Source organism: Colias eurytheme, chromosome 15, assembly GCF_061535395.1.
Source record: "Colias eurytheme isolate Ceu_HAF_F1 chromosome 15, ilColEury1 Martin Lab GWU primary, whole genome shotgun sequence".
Lineage (NCBI taxonomy): Eukaryota > Metazoa > Arthropoda > Insecta > Lepidoptera > Pieridae > Colias > Colias eurytheme.
The window spans coordinates 7,069,859-7,096,216 of NC_142994.1; the positions used below are offsets into that span (position 1 = coordinate 7,069,859).

At 32.8% G+C, this 26,358-nt stretch overlaps 3 protein-coding genes across 7 annotated transcripts in view; 1 reads left to right on the forward strand and 2 right to left on the reverse strand.

Annotated features, from left to right (window-relative positions):
• Positions 1–1,890: 1,890 nt before the first annotated feature.
• Iswi (nucleosome-remodeling ATPase imitation SWI) lies at positions 1,891–10,284 on the forward strand. 3 transcript variants are annotated; one of them, XM_090109974.1, is made up of 17 exons: positions 1,891–2,124; positions 2,195–2,430; positions 2,518–2,775; positions 2,849–2,972; positions 3,423–3,710; positions 3,810–4,023; positions 4,361–4,632; positions 5,094–5,321; positions 5,742–5,987; positions 6,088–6,193; positions 6,409–6,554; positions 7,229–7,335; positions 7,728–7,861; positions 8,042–8,157; positions 8,464–8,684; positions 8,996–9,136; positions 9,840–10,284. In XM_090109974.1, exons 1-17 carry the CDS (start codon positions 2,074–2,076, stop codon positions 10,039–10,041), a joined length of 3,090 nt encoding a protein of 1,029 aa, XP_089966100.1. In that variant the 5' UTR covers positions 1,891–2,073; the 3' UTR covers positions 10,042–10,284. The 3 variants fall into 3 exon arrangements, with proteins under 3 accessions (XP_089966100.1, XP_089966102.1, XP_089966103.1); XM_090109976.1 differs by having other exon boundaries at positions 6,409–6,548; XM_090109977.1 differs by having other exon boundaries at positions 2,213–2,430.
• An 83-nt stretch (positions 10,285–10,367) lies between these two features.
• LOC149902388 (CCR4-NOT transcription complex subunit 7-like) lies at positions 10,368–12,841 on the reverse strand. Of its 2 annotated transcripts, none has more exons than XM_090109958.1 (7): positions 12,544–12,841; positions 12,365–12,474; positions 12,182–12,295; positions 11,961–12,079; positions 11,727–11,884; positions 11,501–11,641; positions 10,368–10,869 (listed from the first exon to the last, which is right to left on the reverse strand). In XM_090109958.1, the coding sequence occupies exons 1-7, from the start codon at positions 12,655–12,657 to the stop codon at positions 10,756–10,758; spliced, it is 870 nt and encodes a 289-aa protein (XP_089966084.1). In that variant the 5' UTR covers positions 12,658–12,841; the 3' UTR covers positions 10,368–10,755. The 2 variants fall into 2 exon arrangements, with proteins under 2 accessions (XP_089966084.1, XP_089966083.1); XM_090109957.1 differs by having other exon boundaries at positions 11,961–12,094.
• Positions 12,842–15,203: 2,362 nt separating this feature from the next.
• Positions 15,204–26,358, reverse strand: part of LOC149902389 (uncharacterized) — a 33,205-nt gene continuing 22,050 nt past the window's right edge. The window contains exons 10-13 of one of the 2 annotated variants that reach the window (XM_090110527.1): positions 18,345–18,461; positions 17,465–17,977; positions 17,211–17,390; positions 15,204–15,885 (exon numbers count right to left, since the gene is read on the reverse strand). In XM_090110527.1, the coding sequence (XP_089966653.1) occupies positions 17,253–17,390; positions 17,465–17,977; positions 18,345–18,461 (768 nt within the window). In that variant the 3' untranslated portion in view covers positions 15,204–15,885; positions 17,211–17,252. The remainder of the gene's footprint in view (positions 15,886–17,210; positions 17,391–17,464; positions 17,978–18,344; positions 18,462–26,358) is intronic. The other variant, XM_090110528.1, reaches the window with a different exon arrangement.

The window sequence follows — 26,358 nt, forward strand, 5'->3', positions numbered from 1 at the left end:
AATGTTATTAGTTTTTTTTTGCTATTAAACTCGAAATCTCTTTTACTAACGACAAAATTCAATAAGTTTGTAAAGCTATTTCGTTCAGTATCTCATATAAACAAAAATCAATAAATTTCAAATCGATAAAAATCGATTGCGATATTCGTTCGAATAAAGGGATGATTGTGTTTACATAGAGTCAATCCCTAGCCTAGATCTCCGCCCCGCGCACGCCGCCTCATGCCACCATTTCGTTCCTAAAAAACGTTCGTGCGCAGCCTTCTGCGCGAAGTTCAGGCCCGCCAAGTTACGTTGGCCGTAGTGTAATCCATTCGAGAACGGAGAACTTCGAGAACGATTGGTCGAGTATGTCAACAGTCAATGTCAATGTCGGCCAAATGCAGTCATACCATAGCTACACTATGCACCTCGAGTATACCCTGGTATACCCCAAACCTGCCCCAAACCCCTGTACCAAACCCAGTACAACACAGAGTACAAGAGTACCCGGAATATTCGGGTCGCGGCGAAACCCACAATAAGGCGGTCAGTTTTGAAGTGAAACTTCCAGCAGGGCTATTGTCTAATTTTGACACATTAAGTGATCAACATAGTTTTGATGATCACTGAACTTTGATGTCCACTAAAAATTTAAAGATTTGGTGTATGCAGAAAGAAAGCTGGAAACTTATAAGTGCTTATATACCAGCGCTTGTCAGCGCTGTAACCCGCGCAGGAAAATATATGAACACGCGCCGATAAGCGCTGAACGGCACCGACAAGTTCCGACAAGCTTCAACACGCGCTGGTCAGCGCTGGGCACTGCCATATAAAAATTAAAAAAATTTGTCTTGGTATGCTTCAACCTGCTTCCTTTATGTAGAAGGAACCAATGCTGACGAGCGCCGGTAAGCGCTTATAAGTTTCCAGCTTTCTTTCTGAATACAGCCTTAGGCGCGTTGTGAGTAAAATTTCGCATCGGCATCGGAGCAATATCGTAACGTCATGAGTCATGACTCATGGAGTAAAGTGACGATTTTGGTTTTATCCCTTTCACACCTAATTACCAAGCTAGGTGTGAAAGGGATAAAAAACATACAAGCGACATTCAAGGTCATATTTTCTTGTAACAAGTTAATGTTCATACTGAAATCTCCAGTATATTAGATATAAGCTTCTTGAATAAATCATATGCCAAATAATGAATATAATACAAGACGTAATTTTGTCACTCAAACAATCAATATTAGGTCGCTCAAATATTATGAAGCTACTCATTTTGTATTTTATGTAACGCAAAATAATATTTGTTAGTTGCTGATTTAATTTTTCATCGCTTGCTGTCAGTCGCTCACTTAGTAATTCTGTATTTTTGTTAACTAAAACTTTAATTTACAGTCACTCGTTTAAATACTACCCATTTTTTATTATTGCGTAGTCTAAGTGCGTAGTGCTAAAGTTTGTTTATCTACCTAATGGCTGGTTCACACTTTGTTTAGTGCGAGTGCGCGAGTGCAGGTGTGTAGTGCGAGTAGTGTCCAATTGACTGCGAGTGCAGGTGATTAGTGCGAGTGCAGGTGTGTAGTGCGAGTAGTGTCCAATTGACTGCGAGTGCAGGTGATTAGTGCGAGTGCAGGCACGCTGCGAGTGAGGGGGAAGGGAGGGCGCGTGGGACGTGGCTACTCGCAGTCCACTCGCAAAAAAATAGAACACGCTTCTATTCACTTTACTACACAGCCTACTAAACACTCGCACTAAACAGTCGCTGTCCACACGTAGTACTACTCATCATCTGCACTCGCACTAATCAAAGTGTGAACCAGCCATAAGAAATAATATCTGTGCTCTTTCGCGCCTACTTTTTGTGTATAATTGTGTCATTTCAAATTGTCAGAAATCGGTACAGGGTACTTGTCATTACGGAAAGACGCTTGATCTTCTACAGTTTATAATACACTTGTATTGTAGAACTCGTGCCTTGAGTTTTCTAACAAAAAGAACACTAATAATATTAACATCCTTTTACTGTATGAAATGATTGATTATTGGCTATAAAGGATTTTCTATAACGATAAATACTAAGAATCCAGAATGGCTGAAGTCGAAGAACCCATGGAAACTGCAGATGTTGGAGAAAATTCCGTATGTAACCTTTGCGGCTTAAATTGATTCTAATTTTTTATTAAAAATATTATGTAAACTTAATGGTTAGAATGATTTGACATTGCAGAATGGATCGTCTAGTGATACAACGTCTTCCAGGGGTAAAGAAGGAGACTTCGAAAGTAAAATTGAAACCGATCGTTCTAAAAGATTTGATTTTTTGTTGAAACAAACTGAAATATTTTCTCATTTTATGAGCAATTCGAAGTCAACCAATAGTCCTCCCAAACCAAAAGCCGGTAGACCTCGAAAGAACAAAGACCCAGACGCTGGAACAGTCAATGAGTATGAAATTACTTTTATGTTATGTATGAATATTATGGAATAAATGCTATTATTCATAAAATAAACATTTTTATATCACTTTTACAGTCATCGGCATCGGAAAACAGAGCAAGAGGAAGATGAAGAATTACTGGCGGAAACAAATATCAAGCAAAAAACAATATTTAGATTTGAGGCGTCTCCCCATTATATAAAAAATGGTGAAATGAGGGATTATCAAGTGAGAGGTCTTAATTGGATGATTTCATTGTATGAAAATGGAATCAATGGGATCCTGGCTGATGAAATGGGTCTTGGAAAAACTTTACAAACTATCTCTTTACTAGGCTATATGAAACACTTTAAGTAAGATCTATATTTTATTTTTGGCTTAACAAAAATCTGTTACGTATTGTTTATACATTATATTCTCTTACAGAAATGTTCCTGGACCTCACATAGTAATTGTTCCCAAATCAACTCTTACTAATTGGATGAATGAGTTCAAAAAATGGTGTCCATCTCTTAGAGCAGTGTGCCTTATTGGTGACCAAGAAACTAGAGTATGAATATATTTTCTCCCTTAGCTTACATTTATTAAGTTTCCATAATAATGTTTAACATAATATTTTTTAATAATGTGAGACATCATCTCATTTTATTTGATAGTTCTAATAATTTTATACATGTTTTGTATTATACATTATAATAAATATAAAATAAATTACTGTCATAAGTCTTACAAAATATTCAATGATATTTACTTTATGAATGTATGTAATTTGTTTTCATTGTTTATCCATACTAATATTATAAATGCGAAAGTAACTCTGTCTGTCTGTCTGTTACTCAATCACGCCTAAACTACTGAACCAATTTGCATGAAATTTGGTATGGAGATATTTTGATACCCGAGAAAAGACATAGGCTACCTTTTATTGCGAAAAATGTACCACGGGCGAAGCCGGGGCGGACCACTAGTAATTTATAAAATATAAATTACTTATTTTCAGAACGCATTCATACGTGAAACTCTTATGCCTGGCAACTGGGATGTGTGCATAACTTCATATGAAATGATTATAAGAGAAAAGTCAGTTTTTAAGAAGTTTAATTGGAGATACATGGTCATTGATGAGGCTCACCGGATTAAGAATGAGAAGTCCAAATTGTCTGAACTGCTAAGGGAGTTCAAAAGTATGAATCGTTTACTGCTTACTGGTACTCCCTTGCAAAATAATTTGCATGAGTTGTGGGCTTTACTTAACTTCCTCTTACCAGATGTGTTTAATAGCTCTGATGTAAGTATTATTTTTTATTTACTTTAATAATTGTACCTCAAATTTCAATTTCACTCAAGGATATAATATTGTACTGATTATAATCTCATTATATTTCAGGATTTTGATGCTTGGTTCAATACAAACGCAGCTCTTGGTGATAATCAATTGGTGTCTCGCCTCCATGCTGTATTAAGGCCATTTTTGTTGAGACGTTTGAAATCAGAAGTAGAAAAGAAGTTAAAGCCCAAGAAGGAGGTAAAAGTATATGTGGGCTTAAGTAAAATGCAGAGGGAGTGGTATACTAAAGTATTGATGAAAGATATTGATGTTGGTAAGTAAATGTCCTGAAACTAATAAAAAAGATGATAAGTGTATGTTGTTATTAATAAGTTTTAGGGCTGATTTTTCAATCCTTGGTTAAAACTTATCCGTCCAATAAAGTACTACACAATAATATTAAAATATCACCTATAAACTGTCAAATACAGGTAATTAGAATACATTTTTGAAATGGTAGTTTAATACGTTATTCAACGAATAACTTTTAACCAAGGATTGAAAAATCAGCCCTTAACGTCATTTAATATTTACATACTTTGGGCGTATTATAAGTTTCAAGCTTTCTTTCTGAATACGCCCAATTGACAACATTATCCTAAATTTTCTAGTGAATGGAGCTGGAAAAGTGGAGAAAATGCGACTCCAGAACATTCTAATGCAGTTGCGTAAATGTTGTAATCACCCATATCTATTTGATGGGGCTGAACCAGGCCCTCCCTATACTACTGATGAACATTTGGTATACAACTGTGGGAAATTAGCCATTCTTGATAAATTGTTGCCAAAATTACAACAACAGGATTCCAGAGTTCTGATTTTCTCTCAAATGACAAGGATGCTGGACATCTTGGAGGATTATTGTCTATGGAGACAATATAAGGTAATAAAGGAACTAATAAAAATTGCAATAAATATACAATGATATCATGAAATAAAAAGTAAATTACTATTGGCACAAATTAACTAATATACTTTGTCTGCATAAATCTATATAATACTAGCGGTCCGCCCCGGCTTCGCCTGTGGTACATAATATTTACGCTTTCTCTACATAAGAACCATCCTCGTACTTCAAGGAATATAATAAAAAAAGAATTATCGAAATCGGTTCAGCCGTTCTCGAGTTATGCGCTTACCAACACATTTTGCGATTCATTTTTATATATAAGATTTTTAGTAAGTGAAGGTGTAGGTTGAAACTTGAAGTTTGCCTGGCTTGAGCCATAAGACCGCCATTTGCACATGTTGAATGGTTTTGTTTTACTTTTATTTTAGTCTATTGTACAATAAAGAGTAAATTAATAAGTGCAAAATGACTACAATAACTGTTCCTTTTTTCAGTACTGTCGTTTAGATGGCCAAACTCCGCATGAAGATAGAAATAGACAAATTGAAGAGTACAATGCTGAGGGTAGTGAAAAATTTGTTTTCATGTTGTCAACTCGAGCTGGTGGTCTTGGTATTAATTTAACATCTGCAGATGTAGTCATAATCTATGACTCAGATTGGAATCCACAAATGGACTTGCAGGCTATGGACAGAGCCCATCGTATTGGACAGAAGAAACAAGTAATTATTTTAAATTATTATTTTTTTATCAGTCTCAATATAAATTTATAAAGAATAGAAAAAATTCAATCACGAGGCGGGACTTTGAATTTTTTCTATTCTTTATAAATTTATATTTATAAAGCATTTGAATGCCATAAAACAATAAATATCAATTTCAACAGTCTCAATATGTTAACCCATTGAGCCCCGAACGGCCCGTTCGGTCCACGACACAATAGATTTTCTGTTGTGTCTGTGATTCCAGGGCCTGAGTTATTACAATCTTATGACAAGGCCATACAATTTTTCTTCCCAGTATTGTCTTTATCCACATAAAAAATTGTGTGTATAAAAATGTTATTTACTTATGTTCACTAAAATTTTCGCAATTACGTGAATTTAATTTTATATGTACTTAATGAATTCTAAATATTTTAGGTGCGAGTTTTTCGGCTCATAACAGATAACACAGTAGAAGAGAAAATTGTAGAAAGAGCCGAAGTGAAATTGCGTCTCGACAAGCTTGTGATACAATCTGGCCGTTTGGTAGATACCAAGAATCAGTTGAACAAAGATGAAATGTTGAATATGATTAGACATGGCGCAAATCACGTATTTTCATCTAAAGACTCGGAAATTACTGATGAAGATATTGATACTATTTTGGCCAAGGGTGAAGTAAAGGTAACTAAGTTTTTTTTTTTTTTTATGATCGCAAAGAATTTTTATTCAGTACAGTTATATTTTCAATATGTATTTAAATATTTTCTTACTATTTTTTCAGACTGAAGAACTGAAGCAAAAACTGGAAAGTCTTGGTGAATCGTCTCTACGTGCGTTCTCTATGGACACGCCCGGCGCCACTACGGATTCGGTTTATCAATTTGAAGGTTTGATAAATTTGTAAATCAAGTAAAGTTAAATGAACATCTGTTTGTAATACATCATGTGTAAAGGTTGAGTTCTAAATAATTGTTCAATTATTTACGAAGCACTTCTTACTTCTTCTTCTTCTCGTTACTTACATTCAGAAATTGGGGTTTTAAGTGAATATAATAAGTAAGTTAAAAAGTATCTGTATACAATTAATATTGGTCGCAATTAGGTGAAGACTACAGGGAGAAACAGAAGATAGTGCCAATTGGCAACTGGATAGAACCTCCCAAACGTGAACGTAAGGCAAACTACGCGGTTGACGCGTACTTCCGCGAAGCATTGCGAGTGTCAGAACCGAAGGCGCCTAAGGTACAGGTAAATAAGTGTAAAGAGCTAAATAATGGACTCTCATGAAGTAAGATTACGAGATTTACGCTTGGTGATGGTGTTTTTTACGGTATTACGCTATTGTAGGCTTGTTTAAATAAAACATATTTTTGAAGAAAAATCAATATTTTATGTATGTTTTCAGTATCGCATCATTTGTTATATTCCTGCACTAGTTAGCTCTTTATACTCTGATATATCATAATTACTATGTACTCTCCATATTTATTATTATCTACTTTAATTTCTAAGAATTTATTAGTTTTATTTGCTTGATAGTTTATTTTTTATTGTGTGAAAACATATTTGCTAAGTAGTTTGGTGTGTTGAAGTTGTAGCAACAGATTTGCCCTTATAGATTACAAATAGAAAGTTACTTTAAACAGCATATAGTAGATTTTATCTGATGAAGTGTTAATAGTAAAATATCCATCAATTATATTAGTTATTTATTCATAATAAGTTTTTAAATATTTGAAACAAACTTTGGCTGAATTACAGTAAAAAAAGGAATTATTTAATGATTTTACAAACTTTTAGATTTCATAATTTTCACTAAATTTATTAACGAAATACAATCTATAAGGGTGAGCTGTTTGGTAATATTAATGCGATATAAACCCTTATAATATGTAATTTATATGTGTGGATAATTCCCACAGGCGCCAAGACCACCGAAACAACCGATCGTTCAAGACTTTCAATTCTTCCCACCGCGCCTCTTTGAACTACTTGATCAAGAAATATATCATTATAGAAAAACTTTAGGGTAAGATTTCTTGTTAATGCATATAATACACGCGTTATGTCCAATAAAACTCAATTTAAAGGTTTAAAAATGTTTATTGTCCTAGTAAACAATAATTAGTGAAGTGATGTTAGTAAATAAAGCACATAATTACCTATGTTCTAACAATTAAATTTACCGTGTACCTACATTTATTTGATTTTATAAAATACAACAAAAAGGAAAAAAATAACATACACAAAATATATGCGAAACGAAATTAATAATACTTTAATTATAACATTTTTATTTTTATCAGAAATCTATTCAATCAAATAATATGTTGTTTGTCGTATGTAGTTTGTTCTCTAAATAAATAAATCCGTTATTTAAACCCGATCATTATAATATTTAATAAAATTTTCTAATTGCAGGTATAAAGTACCTAGAAACCCAGAGCTTGGTCCAGATGCAGCGAAGATACAACGGGAGGAGCAGCGTAAGATTGACGAGGCTGAAGCACTCACTGAAGAAGAGATACAAGAGAAGGAACAGCTTTTGACTCAAGGTTTAATTTATTTATTGTTACTTTGCCGTACGAATAAATAAATACAGTTCGAATAAGTTCTAATTGTAATATGTATACGTATTTGCTTACGCTAATCGCGTAAATTCTTATAAAACAGAATCATTACAATGTGTTTTTATGTTTATGGATACATTAATGTTAACTTTGGTATTATTACAGGGTTTACAAATTGGACAAAACGTGATTTTAATCAGTTCATCAAAGCCAACGAGAAATATGGTAGAGATGATATTGAAAATATTGCTAAGGATGTGGAAGGCAAAACGCCGGAGGAGGTATTTTTAATCATTATTTGTTTTTTTTTTTATGACATGTTTCAATAAATGTAGCAGACAATATTGACACATAATATATTAATGCCCTTTCTTTTTAACGTGATAACGTTTTTAAAATCGTTTTAGTTGGGTGACATGTTCAGAAACTTGTGTCACACCAAAACCTCACGAGCGCGATCGCAGGTATAACGAGAGAGAGACGGACCGATCTCCCGTCTCATCTCGAGCGCTGCCACCAATAAGACGTTATCACGTAAACATCTCGATCGTAAACCTACTTTACAAACAACCAATTTTTTTATATAGGTAATGGAATACTCAGCTGTATTTTGGGAAAGGTGTCACGAACTGCAAGATATAGACAGAATCATGGGTCAAATAGAACGCGGAGAAGCGAAAATACAAAGAAGAGCCTCTATTAAGAAAGCTTTGGACGCAAAGATGGCGCGCTACCGGGCACCGTTCCATCAACTCAGAATCTCATATGGCACAAATAAGGGCAAGAATTATGTTGAAGAGGAAGATAGGTTTGTTTTTTTAATAAGTTTCTAAAAGAACGAGTTCATTTGTTCACAGTAATTTTTGGTTTGTGTGGTTAATAAACATTTCTTAATCCTTTCTTTTGTAATTGATTAAAGATAGAAAACATAATAATTACTGCATGTAAATTTACAGAGGAAGTGGTGCCAGCACCATAGATATCTTTTTATTTTGTATTTTTTTCCACCATAGTTTAAATCATGTTCGTCTTTTATTCTGTTGACTACTATCTCGCACGACGATGTTCTACTAAAAGTTTCTATATCAATAAATATACAAATTGTGAAATTGTTAACAGGTTCCTAGTATGCATGCTGCACAAGCTGGGCTTCGACAAGGAGAACGTGTACGAGGAGCTGCGCGCGGCCGTGCACGCGGCGCCGCAGTTCCGCTTCGACTGGTTCCTCAAGTCGCGCACCGCTGTCGAACTGCAGCGGAGGTATATAACTACAGATCTATTTATGCTAGCAATATTAATTCCTATTTCGAACCAAGTCCCGCCAAATCAGTGATTAGGTACACAATTGCTCGATACCCAGATTGTTCAAGTACATAGTTAGCTATTAGTGAAGGTTGATTAACCCATTGAGCCCCAAACGGCCCGATCGGTCCACGACACAATAGATTTTCTATTGTGTCTGTGTTATTAACATAGATGGACCGCTTTTGCAGTCAACATCTCGTAGCTGGTGTATTATTAAGGGGAAAAGCTGATGATACCAACTGCTCATTATTTGAATTGGTAGCAAGACAGTAACAGGGACAAGCAACGTAACTTATACTTTTGCGACAGAGTAATTTTGCGTTTTTAGCTACTCCTTAACTGTATTCTGCACACAGTGTACGGCATAGTATTCGTTCATCGAAGCTTTTAGTAATAACTAGCTTACCGCCCGCGGCTTCGCCCGCTTTGTCTAAAACCTACAAAATTATATACTAAAACCTTCCTCTTGAATCACTCTATTAAAAAAAAACCCCATCAAAATCCGTTGCGTAGTTTTAAAGATTTAAGCATACAAAGGGACAGGGACAGAGAAAGCGAATTTGTTTCGACTATTTGAAATAGTATTTCAAAGTTGTAATCGTGTATTAAATACAAAATCATGGAAAATTTTGTTAATAAAATTTGAAAAACTTTGCAGATGCAACACTCTTATTACATTAATTGAGAGGGAGAACCAAGAATTGGAAGAGAAAGAACGCGCAGAAAAGAAAAAGAAGAGCGGGAATGCGAATCCAAATACTCCCGGTGGAAACAGTGCCGGTAAGGGCGCTAACGCCGGTAAAAGGAAGGCCGATAACACACCAGACACTGCACAGAAAAATAAGAAAAAGAAAAAATGAGGTCCAATCAATGCCCTTTATAGGAAAATGAACATTTATCAGAATAAACGGTTGATTTCAAAATAGTGCGAGTGTATTTTATAAACTTTTATGTCCATGTCATGTGTGTAGCGAAGTATTATACCTTCTTCTTGTCGCAATGAGTATTGCTTTACTTTTTAGTGTTGACATTCCCAATTGTGTAACACCTTATTTATAACTTTGAATAAGTGACTTCTTAATAAAAATTAATTAAACAAATTATCTTTTTTTTTCTATTAGGTACTTCTAGATGTAAAAGTAAATTACAGACGAGGAATATTAAAAATGAAACGAGTTAATTCTTATATATTATTGAAAAGTTTTTATTAATACCTTAAGAAATTAAATGGATAACAAAAAACAATCCCAAATAATCATACTCTATATTTACAAGTCATCATACTTTTAAGTACATATAGTTTAATAATACAACAGTTAAGCCTTTCATGACATTAACAAATTATTTCACATTCAGAGAGGGAAGTACATGCTATAAAACAAATGACTTAGTTATAACCGTAATTCACTTTTAATTCATAGCTGTGTTAATTCTTAACTTGGCTGTGATAAAAACTAACGACTTATATTGCCTTCAGGTACACAACAATCACAGGACCTATTTTTCTTATATATTTCTCGTTTTTTCAACGATTCATTTAACGCTTGTTCACTTGCACTCAAACACTCATTGAGTCAAGAACTGCCATTTTCCATATTTTCTTGAAAATTGTTTGCATTTGTTGAAAAAGGTGCACCAAGTCCATAGAGATGTCCACTTGTACTCTCAATGTTGCCATCAAAGAATATCTGAAAAATACACTTTACTGCATTTATGGAAAACTTATATTTTGTGCAAATATATAAAGATTTAAGTCATTTAAACATCTTGATCACCTTTTAACAAATACAGTGTAAACTCTATATAACGTCACTTAAGGGACCGTGCATTTTTCGACGTTATAGAGAGTGGTCGTTAAATGGAGAGAAAGGGAAAATTGCATGATTGGTCCCGAGACAGGAATATTATTTTGACATTGCCTATGAAACCATGTTATCATCGCTTGATCAAGGTCTTCATATTGAGGTTTCTTCAATTTTTTGGCAGATCGTCCATTTTCTTCGGCATGCAGAATTTTTCTTTATTTTTCTACGACTGCATTTCTGAGAATCTTCGGTATGTCAGTAAAAAATAATGTACACAACTACATTTTCATTGATTTCGGCAACTTAGTCAGTACTTGCTAGTCCTAGTTCCTAGTGGTAATGTCTTATTGTGGTCGTTAATTAGAGTGAGCGTGACGTTATATGGAGTGTATTATTGTATAGACAACAATATAAACCAACCAAAGTCGAGAAATCTTGACGTTATACGGAGTTTGACGTTAAATGGAGTGTCGTTATATAGAGTTTACACTGTATGTATTTATATAAAATGTACCTCTTTTATTTTAAAGAATGCCATCCCTGTAAGGTGTGAATCGGAACCAGCTTGATGTTGAGGCCCGACTCTTCTCAACTCCAATTGATCTGCTACTTCTTGCAACCCACCTTTTAAGTTCTTACACAATTTCATAAGATACTGAAATAATAATATATAATGTTATTTAAGTAAGATTATATGTGCATTTTCTATATTTCGTACATTCATTATAGAAGATACTTACTTTCACGTCATATACTGTGGGAAAATATAATCTAAGACTGTCAAAAAAGTCATTTTCCTCCTGGGGTAAGTTGCGATCAGTTAGAAGTTTCAGTAAGTATCCAAAATCATAGCCAGAATGAAAGCTAAGCCAATTGATATTATCCATAAGAACAATGCCTGCAAACAATTAACATTATGATTGATTATCCTGAATGAAAAGCTTCTGATAAATTACATACTTAGAAATTCCTACCTGATGACATTAACAGCTCGGCAAATTCTAATGGTTCAATACCATGTTCCTCATGCTCTCGGAATTGAAGTCCTGAGTTCTGCAGTAAATCTATAGAGTCTTGGGCATACATATCCTCCCTGTCAACAACAGATCTTTTGAAAGTTTATAATTTTTCTGATACAGAATTAACATTTTAGATATTATTGTTCAATAAACATCAAAAATAACTATGAGCTTACTGTAAGTTAAACTTGAAATTAAACTGCCAAGTAGAACAACCTGGAGCAGTTTTGCCATTTTCATCCATAAAAGTGAGACCCAGTTGAATTATTCGTAACAGATCCACATTGCATCTGGAAAGAAAATGTTCATTTGAATAAAATAAATTAATTACAAGTAAATGAAAGTGTGAAAGGCCATACCTTAAGAGTTGATATTGGTAATCCGCTGTAGATCTAAATTCTCCTATGGGACGTGCGACGACCCCTGGAAACTCTGTATCCATAGCGACCCAGTGGTATTTCTGAACAACCTAATTAGAATAATTTTGAGTACATAATATACATAGTCATAATCCCACATGTATGTTTGTAATGTTTACCTTTCTAATTACATGGAATTCTTCGTATAAATTGTGATTCCATACATTTTTTATGGCATTATCATCACGAGAATTACTTAATAAGCTAAATTTCGCGGTTATAGGCGAAGACATTTTAATAAATTATAATTTGCAATGAGAAGCGTATTTATTTATTACACACCGATGCGATATATTAAGCGAGTGTCTATTCTAGATATTGAAATAAATTCTAATCATTTCTATATAATATGTTAATCTAAATTTTGTAAACTTTTGAAATTATTGACATCTGTGATCTGACAAAATCGCCGGCCGCGGGCCGCCGGGTAGCGATAAGCGACCATAGATACAGACATAGAGTATATTATATTATACAGACTACAGAGTAAATATTTTCAAGATCTCGACTCTTCAGTCTTCAGCTCTCGTCGATAGATAGTGTTGCCACTCGATAGTCCACTATCGATAGTCTATCGATTAACTATCGATAGTTGGGGAAAAGCAATAGTATCGATAGCACTATCGATACTATCGATAGTGTCGATACTATCGATAGTATCGATAGTCCTATAAGCGTAAATACTATCGACACATAGCAATACCATCGACAGTATCGATACTATCGAAGCTCAATATCGAACGAACTATCGATACTATCGATAGTGTCGATACTATCGAAGCTCAATATCGAACGAACTATCGATACTATCGATAGTGTCGATACTATCGATAATATCGTCCCATCGATAGTGACCTTTTTCTCGATAGTATTGCTTTATCAATAATATTATAGTGGATGACAGAGAACTAGATGTTTGGTTATAATACTTTTCAAGTTATCTATTGGCGCTTTGTACAATCCATTTTTTTTAGTTCGTTAATTCGTAATCCAATAAGCCCATTGACTGACCCATTATACCAAGAAATCGTGAACAATACTATTGCACAATTTACTACTATCGATAGCTCAAAACTATCGATAGTATCAGTACTATCGATAGTATCGATTGTAGTTGCAATATTCAGTAGCAATAGTATCGATACTATCGACAGTATCGATAGTATAGCAACTATTGGCAATCAATACTATCGATTTTATCGATACTATTGCAGTTCATCAATAGTATTCCATGATTAACGCTATCGATAGTATCGATAGTATCGATAATATCGATACTATCGATAGTGCTATCGATATTCTGACTTATTTTCAAGGTCAACTATCGATAGTCAAACTATCGATAGTTCGGCAACACTATCGATAGAGTATTTTCGGTGTTACCATAAGAAATCAATCAATAGTTCAGCATTCATAATCAATAATGAAACGAATTATTAAGAAGTAATAAAATAAATAAAGCTTCTCGATCTCAACTGTTGGCAGCTGAAGCTTAGCAAAAACTCCCCTATGGCCTTAACTACCTTTGTGGTCAAGCTCTAATAATATAATCTATTATATTATTATCGAGCATACTAGCGGTCCGCCCCGGCTTCGCCCGTGGTACATATTTACTTTTTCTCTACATAAAAACCATCCTCGTACTTCAAGAAATATAATAAAAAAAGAATTATCGAAATCGGTTCAGCCGTTCTCGAGTTATGCGCTTACCAACACATTTTGCGATTCATTTTTATATATAAGATTAATAAATAATTGAAGATTGCTAACTCATATTTCATTTTCACTAGTTTACGTTCCTACCTATATACCTACTATTCTTTAGAAACTATAATATGGTAGATGGTAGATAATATATTATGATGTTGAGTTGATACAATATCGCAATCGCTACATACTTAGGTAATTTATAAATATAAAGTTGCATTCTGAAATTACACAAACTAAATGAAAGCAGAAAGAAATATGTATAGCATCAGAATTTGGTAGAATAAGCAAATACATATATGCCACGGTAAATAAGGTAATGTTTATGCATTCGATAGCAGTGTACCTACTACTTTTTGTAATTTATAGGCGTAACCGTACTGTAATTGGCTGAAATATAAATCCTTTCATGGCGTTTTTTTAATTGAGAATAAAACTTAGTCTATTCTAATTTCCTATTATGTAGGTACCAATATAAACATAGAATAATGTATCGAATATCTATACTAGCTGCGCTCTGCGGTTTCTCAGTCCTAATGTTCCTGTGGGAATATTCCGATATTATTTATACCGATAAAAGATAGCTTAAGACGTCATCATCATCATCATCATCAGTCCATATACGTTCCCACTGCTGGGACACGGGCCTCCTATGAGGGTACAGGCCATAATCCACCACGCTGGCCAAGTGCGACGTAAGTATAACGTCAAAATCGTTCCAGGCGCTCCTGAGATAAGCCGGAACACACAGACAAACAAAAATTGTAATAATTACTATTTTGATATAATTATGTAACTATAGTGTATAAGCATTTAGAAAAATCGGTTATTTAACAACACAGTAACTCCAATTTTATCACTGGTATAGACTATAGATTGATTGCTATTTTACAAACCTCCAATAGGCTAGGTATTTTTCTACACAAACAAATGCGGTGGGTTAGAAAAGGTCAAAAAAATGTAAATAACATCTAAAATAAAAATAAAAATAACATCTACTCGTGTAAATAATTACTTAATTGGACTTACATTGTTAGGCAAATAGGGATTAGGGTTTAGAATAAAAGACTCATTTGAAATACTTATTTTTATTGTGTAAAATAACATTAATTATGACTTAGGTAAGTGTTCATACTTCACAGTTCCAAAATTTTATTTTATTCCGATGCTCCACGAATGTCAGTCTTGCTTATGAAATTTAACATCAAATAATGTAAAAGTTTTTCAACATACATACACTAAAGACAATTCATAATATTCTTTTACATTCGGTAAATAAGTAATCAAAATATTTCATGGCTGTTATCGATGACTACACTTAAAAACAACCAATTGCAATAACTAGTGATATTAATAATACATATTTTCATCTCTTTACTCACATAAATGAATTATTAAAATTATACATTTGCAAGCACTGATATATTTTTTCAACCCACGGCACCGTCCGTCCCTACACTGTCTAAACACTTGTTAAAATCAAGAAAATATTAATTCCCAAATAAACTTTATTTCATATCTATTTGGTGATCTACATGACATTATATCGAAACTTAGAAAACTTTGCTTGTGTAAATTACATTGACGGTTTTTCATATAAACTTAATATATCTACCTAATTGACCTCTATTGACACCTAACATAGGTTCACATCTAGTTATACTATAACATTAATTTGACTTCAATATTTTATTGGCTAAAACTAACATAAATAATTTTAATAATCCATTACATTATTATCGTTCTCCATCAGCCTGTAAACAAAAAGAAAACAAAAATATTAGATAAGCTTTCATGATTTTTTTGTTTATTGTACCAAAAAATGATTAATAATATCTACTTATCGTTTAATTGTATCTGTCATTAAGTTATCAGAAATTCCATTTCATCAATGAGTTAATTACTTAATAATACCCACGACTAAACTACCAACCAACTACCTAGTCTCTTATTTTTTTTAAACCTAGTTAGGACATGTATTATTTTATTATGCTCTAATAAAGCTGCTAAAGAAAGCTTTTAGTCTGAATAGCGATTTATAGCTTATTCAAAAAAGGCACGATTTTTTTTTTAGCGATCTATTGCTAAACGAATTGATTCATGAGGAAGGTGAAGTTATAATTTGTTAAGTTAAGTTTTGTTTGTTGTATGTAAGACCTTTAACCTTTATTTATCGGAAAAATTAAATAAACTCTGAGAAATAACCAAACAGGGAAAGGTGGCATATTCTTCATTCGACTGGATAGGTCTCGACGAAGACTTTTCGGAAGACCTATTTCCGAAAAGTCTTCGTCGAGACCTATCCAGTCGACGGTTAGCTTACGTCCTATATCCGCAAAACGCTTTAGAATTGTCTAACACGGTTTTTTACACGGAAAGATTATTGTTACCTACTTAAAGCATTTCATGTCCATTTACACTAGGTATTGAAATTTTTCAGATAATATTTCATTATGTAAGTATAGGCAATTTGTGTATTAGAAAATAAACGTTAGAGTTTAAATCAGGGGCCTTCCCGGCCACGTTAATGTATGAATAAAAAATATCGATCAAAGTATACCTATATATGTACATATTAATATCTACAATTATTTTATGCATTTCTTCGAGTAAATATACCTTAATATGGATGTGTATTGACTAGAGGCATCTATTCAATGCTTTTAATATCAAAATAACTGGTATTTTCCTTCTGGTAATACCCGTGAATTATGGAATGAGTAACATAATAACAGAAGACACAAATAAACGAGAATATATTTGGGTGTAAACGACATTCAGTTTTTATATTGTATTTGCGATGTGCAAGAATTATCTACAAAATGATAACATAACATAACATCTCATTGATAACTACACTTTTATGACCAAGATTCAAAAACCATCACCTGTTTATCTATTTTATAATAAAATGTGAGGAAAAGTTAGTAGGGTGTTGATACATTAAGATGGACATAATGAACCTAAATCTGTTTCAAGAAGGGTGATTAAGTACTTAACGATGCAGATGACATAATTAGTGAACAAAACTAATTGTGCTACCAAGTTCCAGGAGTATTTTTTTAATACATTCTTGTACCTATTTTTATTCTTTCATTAGAAAGGCGCAGGCATTGGACGATCAATGTTTGAATTTGGTTACTTTAGGTATGGTTATGGTTGGCGGTAGCGGTAACAAGTTGTTGCCATATCTAGCGTGAAAATTTTCATCAACCGAATCGATCTTAGGTAAGTTTCTAGTTAAGATACCATTACAATCCTGAAAGAAACAATAACTAAAGCGAATAAGCATCATAATTACATTCATTTCTTCATTCATTTCAACAGACTTACCATGGCTTCAGTCTTTTTACGCAAATTTGACCTAGATAGCGTCATAGCTAATTCTGATTGCAGACGGCTCGTTATGGAATCTTCGTCTATGATTTGATGCCCATTCTTTTTAACATCTCCATTAAGAAATTCTAATTTTGAAGGCTCTCTTCTGGTATGCATGTTGTTTACATATTCACCAATGGTAACGGATACTGGTCTGGAATGTTTTTTCATAGTGGCGGTTCCATTGGGTGCTTTACTAAAATAATTTGAAGGAGGTCTCGGGTGCAGGTTCGATGGATTTTGTAGTTTATAAGACTCCAAAGAATCTATATCAGCATTACCTTCAACATAATTCTTTGCTTTAATTGGAACAGGTATGTCTTTGTTATTGTAATCGGGTGTAGGAGTCCGATTAACCGTTGCAACTTTTTTCACATTTGGTGATTTTAAAAAATTCGTTTCATCTGCCTTTGGTTTTGGGTCCCCATTTTTAGTATCGCCATTATGATGACCATTGGAGATTGGCATCTGTTAAACAATTTAAAAAAATAAACTGGAGACTGTTCATAATAGAATTCGTAAAATTATTTGAATCAAATTAATGTTAGGTAATATTGTGACCTAAATTATTTGCGTCGAGTTTTGCTCATGAGATACAATTAAATTCAAATATATGAAGATACATTAATTAATTATTATTAAGATATGTGTATAAATTTGTCTTAATTTATAGGTTACCGGAACTAAAATTAACTTTATTCTTTAAATGTGAATAACTAAGAACAATAAAAAATGGCATAGGTACATAAGTAGCTACATACTGCAATATATTTCGATTAACAAAACAATAAGTAATTTAAATAAATTACTAACATTTCCTGTGATTTATACTTACTGGAGGCGGTGGAGGTGGTTTCTCTGCATTATTTAGCCTTTCTTGGATGTGGTTTTCTTTAACATTTTCTGTTGACTCTTCAATGGATTTCCTTACTCGCAATGTGTGTTGTCGATCCTAAAAACATATTGTCAATATTTGTTTGAGATCCTCTATATTATCTATAATATCAAATCTACAATATAGAGAATTCGAAAGATTTTTAATAAAAGGGTTCTTCAGAGATCACAGATCTCTTGGTTTACGACTAAGGAGAGTCGTGCCTATTTATTAAACTCCTGATTAAGCTAGATGACTGCGGCTTGCGACGATAATTTGTTAATTCTCTAAATATTTATACGAGTGATAAAAAATTCCTTTCAAATACTTGTTGATGTCGTTTTATAGGTATGTTTAGCGCATATAAGATAGTAGATGGCATTAGATATAAGGATGAGTGATAGTTGGAAGTAAATTTTATGTTTTCTTCTTGAATATATCAAATAAGTTTGCCAGTGAGAGCTGTGATCAGTTTCAGATATTCTGTGCAGAATAAACTGTGCAGAACGTACCTACTTAACTAGTTAGTGGACAGCCTTTAGAACTTTAGATCGTTGATCGTTAGAAAAGACATAAATCAAGAACGTTATTTTAACTCTAGTTATTTTCATAAACAATGATGGCATATGCAAAGGGTGTACCTAAGTTAATTAGTTTACACGGCCAACTCTTATATAAAAACTTAAGTTCAAGTTAATTATTACGGTATGTAACAAATATAGAAAATAATTATTATACTAATTGCACGAGTAGGTATGTTAGTGACATAATTAGGATTTACATAACATAATGCGATTACAAATGGCAGAACGACAATACTAGCAATAGATAGGTATGTTTTTCCAAGTAGAGTCTTAAATAGTCTACTTATTTTTTTTTTCAAGGATTCAAATGCATCTAGATGCTATACCTAGGTAAGTTCCAACCAAGTGATATCTATAGCAAAGTAATTTGTAAAGTAAAACATCGAATTTCGAAAATTTACGTACGTTTTAAGCATGATAATATCCTTTATTCTATTACGGTGAACAAACTGATGTAACAAGGAGAAATGAAATAATTGTTTTAGTTATTTAGATTTCAGCTTTACATTCGAAAAGGAAAGAGTTCACTAAACCAGTTTCGGCCGCGTTAGTTCATTCCTTTTCTGCGAAACACTTTCAACCTTATAGGTAAATAAACTTTAAACCTCTGCAAGTTCACCTTGTCCTTTTTTTGTAAATTGAATTGCTAATTTATTTCTTCATATGGCTCATCATTTAGTTTTTTAAATGTTAAGTTATGTAATATGTATGAAACGTAAACATAAATAGTTGCATAATTAATAACTTCCACTGCAGATCTGTATGCCCTTTATGCATCATGTATTATTACGGTAAAACCTATTCTAATAAACCCAAGAGCAAACAGGTAGGTGACGTCAAGGTAAGTATCGCGGTATCGCTCAGCTCAAAGTGTAACTAATGTCTAACTTTTTGTGCTGTGTTTAATGTATGTAATTCCGACGCGTTATTTGGAACTCATTACCGGATGACGTAATTATTAGTAGCTTCAAATGTATAATTTAACTAAAAAAGTGATGAGTAAACGAGCAGCCAACAATTACATTATATATTCGTATGGCTATTCCAATATTGGACGCGACGCGGACGGCTATGTTGCGAAAAAAATAAATAATGAAATAAGCTTATCAATATGAAAAATATATTTCATGTTTTTCTGTCATTCATACCTGAAAGTTATCTATCGTAAATTGTAATCTGTCCGATAACAACTAGTATGACAAATATCAGTATCAATATTTTTAATAAAAATACCGCTTTATTTTTTATGCAAGGATGATAATTTTATTAAGCCTATAAGGAAAATTATGGCTTGTCTTTTATGTTTATGTTTATTTCATGATAATATAATATTCCATAATATTACCTACAAAGTTGTTTCTACCGAAGTTTAACTTTATACACTTACTTCATAGCACTGAATGCTGAAGAGAGGCTTAGATTTGTGACTCTTCTTCATATTTGGAAAACTCGGAAAACCCACTACACTTTATCTAAACATCATAGAAATGACGAAATAATTCACTGTTAATTTAAGCATTTCACTAAAGCGTAAATAATGCACAGAAGAACGAAGTGTGTTAATAAAGGCAAGAACGCGTGAAGGTCGGAGATAATTTTTCCAATAGCGAGGAAATCGGGGACTTTTCTGAGGCGTTTGGTTGGCGAGTGCGGTGAGGTGCGACTGTGAAGACTGTTGTGGCGCGGCGGTGCGCGTCGGCGACGGATGCGGCGCGGACTGCGGCGACGGAGGCGCGGAGGAACGGTGGTCGCGGCCCCGGCGTTATCAGTGCACGGCACAATCGTACGAAATCACTGTTCCATTAACTTGTCGAAGTGTGGTTTTACAGTCATGCAGAAAATCGATGATTTATTGCATCCGAGTTTACGATGCAAAAGTTAAATGAACATTAAAAAAGATTTTGATTTGGTGAATATTCTTCTAATAATATCTGTCTCATTTGATTCAAATAAATTGAGAAAAGTTTTAATTATACAATCCTAGGTAGGTGGTAAGGTGGAACAGACAACAACACTAATCAGTAATCACAAAGATGCCGAACATAATATTTATTTATATTATATATTTATTATTAATTACTACCTAAGTAATAATACTTAATAATACTTAAGTTGTAGGTATGGTATATTGTATTACTCTTCCCCTTTCACTATATATTATTGCACTACCCATTTATTTTATACTTATTCCTCTACTGTACCAAAGGTTGTCTGGAAGAAATCGCTCTAAAGCGATAAGACCGCCATTTGTACTTAGTTTAAGCTATCTTTAAGTGTTTGTGTTTCTTCTTTCTTATTCTCTTTAAGTGCAATAAAGGATTGATAAATAAATAAATAAAGATGTATAAACGTAAATTTTTTAATTGTTTATTAAATTGTATTCTTCATCTTTAGCGAATTGGGTTTTATTTTGAGTTAACATTTTTAATCCCTGTCGTAAGTATGTGAAAACTATAATAATCATGCAGGCTGCAAGGCTCAGATTTTTTTTCATACCTAATTTTAAAGAAGAATAATTATTATGAAAGAACATCGATTTTAATGCTCCTTACCATCGATAACATCATCTTGCAATCGATATCTATGCCAATACTTATTGACAAATTAATGTTTGTGGGAAAATGTAATCGAGATCGGAGTTTTTACGAAGCCAGCCATACTGCGAAATGCAAGAAAAAGTAATAGTATTCATGTCACAATTCTAGTAGATCGACGATAATTTTTGTGAAAGACAAGCTATATTATTATGTTCTCAGCGACCCGCGCCGGCCATAGGTCGCATTGAGGATGGAGCCAAAAGTTATAATGACGCCCTTTGACCAAGGTATATTTCGTATCATAATTTTCTTTTAATATTTTTCTTACCATTTTTTTAAATTTATTCCTATTTGTCATAAGTTAAGTAATGGGTATAAATTTCATGACATTTTACTACGAACAAATATATATATAGAGTAACCGCTCGGCTCTATACTCTCTATCATAAAGCCAGCACCCGTATGCACTTAGGTACATAGATGTACCTAAGTGTAGGAAAAGGAATGTAGGTAGGAAAAATTGTAGATATTATGCATAGTACTAAAGAATAAAATTATGAATGAAACTAAAAATATAAAATGATTGCATTTTCGTTTGCTTTTTACCTATATGGATTAGAAATAAGTTTATGTTAAAAAATTTAAAACTACCGTGTTACAACCCTACTTTATTGTTGGCAGGAATAGGTAATAAATGTTGTGGTTTTATAAGTTTCCCAGCAAACCGTTGATGAACAGATTTATGCAGACCGAAAATAACGTTTCTTTAGAAATATATAAAGTTAATATTGAAAAACACCTACAAAAAATTATTTATCATTATCACTACTGATAAAAGTGAAGGTGAAAGCACTTCATATTTATATTATAAAAGTTATGTGCTTAGATAAAATGTTCGTACATAGGTTCAGAAGAAGTTTGTACAGTACCTAAAGCAAAATTAGACTGAGACAACGCTCTTTTTCAAAAAGAAACCAATAATTTTATTTAATCAAGTATGTACATAAAATTATTTCAGTGAAGCGGAATTAGCTATACAACGATTTATAGTTTATACTAATTACTTTTTATTAATATGTATATGTATTTTAAATGACATTCAGATTTTACTTGCATAACTATCTACGAAGCTATGCAGTACGAGATTTAAAACGGTAATAATAATTAATAATACATTCTAGTTATTTATGCCCCAATAGGTACATATTAATTATGTAATTGTTTGTGTCGAAGCCTTGTCGAAGTTGAATTCGTTTCGTAAAAATAATTATGTAATTTATTGGTCAAACATGTCAGCACTTAATTTAGCTACTATATAGTTTTTTTTACTTTAGATTTTATAAAGATAATTTTTACGAATTGTTTTAGAATATTATTAAACACTTCTGAAATAGTCAATTTGTATAAGACCTTGTGAATTTTGTGTATTCACAAGTCGAATTTAATTATTAACCTTGCTGCTTGCAAATATGCCAATTTGTACCTCCATGCACAACCTTTAAAAATTTACTTACATTAATTTCTAATCACAAAATATATTTGTTTACGGACAAAACTAAGTAACTATATTTAACTACACAATATATTTTGCAATATTTCGACTTAAAACGTGAACCTATCATTCGCACATAGGTATGTACCTACTTGAAAATTTATCTCGAAATTTTACACATATAAAGACATTTTTAACAATGGCTTTAGAATAAACTCGCAATTAACCTTAATTAATCTTGCATATTACGTAACGATCGCTAACATTTCGCTTATTCCATGTGTAGATATGTTTACGGTGTTTGAAACGTTGGATGTTTATTTTTTTTTATGGCTACAAACAAGTTACGTGAACAATAGATTCCTTCCGAGTACGTGTCTTTGTTAAAGGAATACTGTAATCATGATACTTTATACAATGAGACATGCATGTCGTGTAGTAAGTAAATACGCAAGCGCGGATCCAGGGGGGGGGTCACGGGGTCATGACCCCCCCCCTGGGCTAGGTCCACGACCTAAGTGGACCACTAATTTAATATTAACTTTTTTAAATTAACAATTTAATACTGTTCAATATGATGTTTTTATTGAATTTTGAGACATAAAAGTAATATAGAACAATGAAATCAATTACAAACGGTAACGGAAGAGAATATAACAAAAATTATAGAAAAAGCTTATTAGGGTCGACCTGTGGTCGTAATTTAAGGACAAATAACAGGTTTTTTGATTAAAAAAAAAACTATAACTGCGGAATAAAGTGTAATGGTAAAGTTGTATGTAATTAATTTTTTTTCTATAACTTTTACTGTTACACTTTTCACACAAAACCTCAAATATCGAAATATCCCAGTTCGTGGATAAGACATAAAATAGCAAACTTTTTTTTCAAATGAACACTATAAAATACAGTCAAATTACAATAAAAAATCGGCCAAGTGCGCGTCGGACTCGCGCACCGAGGACTCCGAGCAAACACATTTTTTCATTATGTTGTATCTTACAATTTTGTTTAAAGGATTTTTTTTCTTTATCTGTGCTTGTAAGTGCTTAAGTCGTTGCTTTTAACCAAATTTCAAGACTGTGTTCACGGAAAGTACCTTGTAAGTTTTGATTGATGATTCCCTTGCAAGTAGTTGCGAATTACAGAATATGCGGCTCTAATTGCTTTTTCTTCAGATTGCGTTAACATAGAATTTGAATTAAATAACAGATTTAAGTTATTATAGACCTGAGTTCTGATGTGAATATCTATTAAATACATGTAGACGTTCATGGGTAAAGGGATTGTAAGTTTAAAATTATTTAAAAATATATTTTTATTTAATTTAATTAAATAATTAGGGTTTTCGCAGTTATTACTACATCTGTGCTATAACACGATACTTGTTACTCAATTTCAAGACTGTGTTTACGGGACAGGGTGCTCCCTGCAGGTATTGATTCCCTTGCTAATGTCGAAATCCTACGGTCTACGGTCCCTTGATGCTGTGAAAAATTCAAACGTTTTAGCCAACGCAATCAAAAGATGCAGCTGTAATTGCTGAAATTTTTCGACACTCTCTAAGAAATCAAAACCTACAGGGTAGTTCCCGAGTACACAGAGTCATGAAATTTAGTACAATCAAACGTCTTATAACGTCCGCGGCTTCGCCCGCTTTCTCTAAAACCTTATAAAAATATATACTATTCCTCTTGAATCACATCTTTAAAAAAACTGCATCGAAAATCGTTGCGTAGTTTTAAAGATTTAATCATACATAGGGACATAGGCACAGAGACAACGACTTTGTTTACTAATTGCGAAAAGCATGAATTTTTCCTTAGATTATAACATAAAAAAATATAAAAAAAAAAAATTTTAACTTACAACCCTGTTACTCATGAATGCTGACATATGTATTAACTTGATATTCATACCAAAAACTCAAGTCTAAAATACCTTTACGCTATAATAAAATCAAACTTCTATGTCAACGAATCAGAAGATACAGCCGTAAATGCCGAAAAATTTCGCAAATTTCGACATTCACAAGGGAATCAAAACTCAAAACCTACAGGGTACTTTCCGTAAACTCAGAATCTTGAAATTCGGTACAAAGCAACATCTTATAGTACAGATACAGGAATAATTGCACAAAATATATATTTTTAAAGTTTGTCTGCCTGTGAAGACCCTTTTTCTCAGGAACGCATAGAGTTATCAATCTGAAATTCATATCGAATACTCAAATATATGGTTCCTTATAGCTGTGAAAAAATCAAACTTATAAGCCAACGCAATCAAAAGATACAGCCATTTATGCCGTAAATTATCACAAATTTCGACATTATCGCAAGGGAATCAAAATTTCGACATTATCGCAAGAGTTCTGAAATTTGGTTAAAAGCAATGTCAGAACAGATGGAGGAAAAATTGCTAAAACATACATTTCATGCAGCTTATCAACATTCGCAAGTGTTGCCAGGAATCAAAACCTACAGGGTACTTCCCGTGAACGCAGAATCTTGATATTTAATCTTTATTTAATAGAAACTTACGTCTTATAGCACAGATAAAGGAAAAATCGCAAAAAGCATAAATTTAATATTAAAACATATAAAAATGTTTGTACGGAATTCTTGGTTCGCCAATCCGACTCGCACTTGACCATTTTTTTTTTAAATCTACGTATCAATTAAATTACCAAAATATAGCTTTTGAAAATTGACCACGTTTATGTGACCCCCCCCTGGCATTAAAGCTGGATCCGCCCTTGTAAATACGAAGACAAACATCAGAGTAGCGTTTTCAGAAAAAGGCATGGGCATTAGAAACACCTCTCTAGATATTATGCGGTAACATAATTTAGCTGAGATGTAAACAACAAACAAAGAATAATTACAAAAATAATTTAATTATTCTCTAAAATAACGTGCAACAATAGAGAGAGATCTCAGAGAGAGAGCTAAAAATTTTTGTGTTTTTATTTTGTAGTTATAATGCACTTTAAAAAATGCAAATACAATATGTAACCCACTTTCAATAAAAATGGCGAGCTGTAATGTAAACTAAATTACTTACCTATTATATTTTTACTAACTGATAAATGATAGTAATATATATTACTAAGTATATGTACTGTTTTGTAGAACAATAAAATTTAAATTAACAAATTATGATATGTAAACATCTTGATTTGATGAGTTGATGAGTTTGATAATGAATAATGAGTAGTTGATATTAAACTGAAGCAACGAAAACCAAGTGGAAGAGCAGGAAATGTACTATTTTTTAATGGAGCCAATGCAAGAACATCAACATTTGACATCGCTAAACATAAAACAACAACTAAGCAAAATGCTTCATAAGGCTTCATAATT

Bases quoted from the DNA above. Each gene is read 5' to 3' on its own strand.
- LOC149902388 (XM_090109957.1), bottom strand. From the start codon at position 12,657: ATGTCTTCGCCTATAACCGCGAAATTTAGCTTATTAAGTAATTCTCGT. The intron at 12,296-12,364 runs GTATGGCCTTTC...TTTTCTTTCCAG, and splicing joins TACCAATATCAACTCTTAAG to ATGCAATGTGGATCTGTTAC. The intron at 11,642-11,726 runs GTAAGTATCTTC...TTATTATTTCAG, and splicing joins CCACAGTATATGACGTGAAA to TATCTTATGAAATTGTGTAA.
- Iswi (XM_090109974.1), top strand. From the start codon at position 2,074: ATGGCTGAAGTCGAAGAACCCATGGAAACTGCAGATGTTGGAGAAAAT. The intron at 6,555-7,228 runs GTAAATAAGTGT...TAATTCCCACAG, and splicing joins CGAAGGCGCCTAAGGTACAG to GCGCCAAGACCACCGAAACA. The intron at 9,137-9,839 runs GTATATAACTAC...AAAACTTTGCAG, and splicing joins GCTGTCGAACTGCAGCGGAG to ATGCAACACTCTTATTACAT.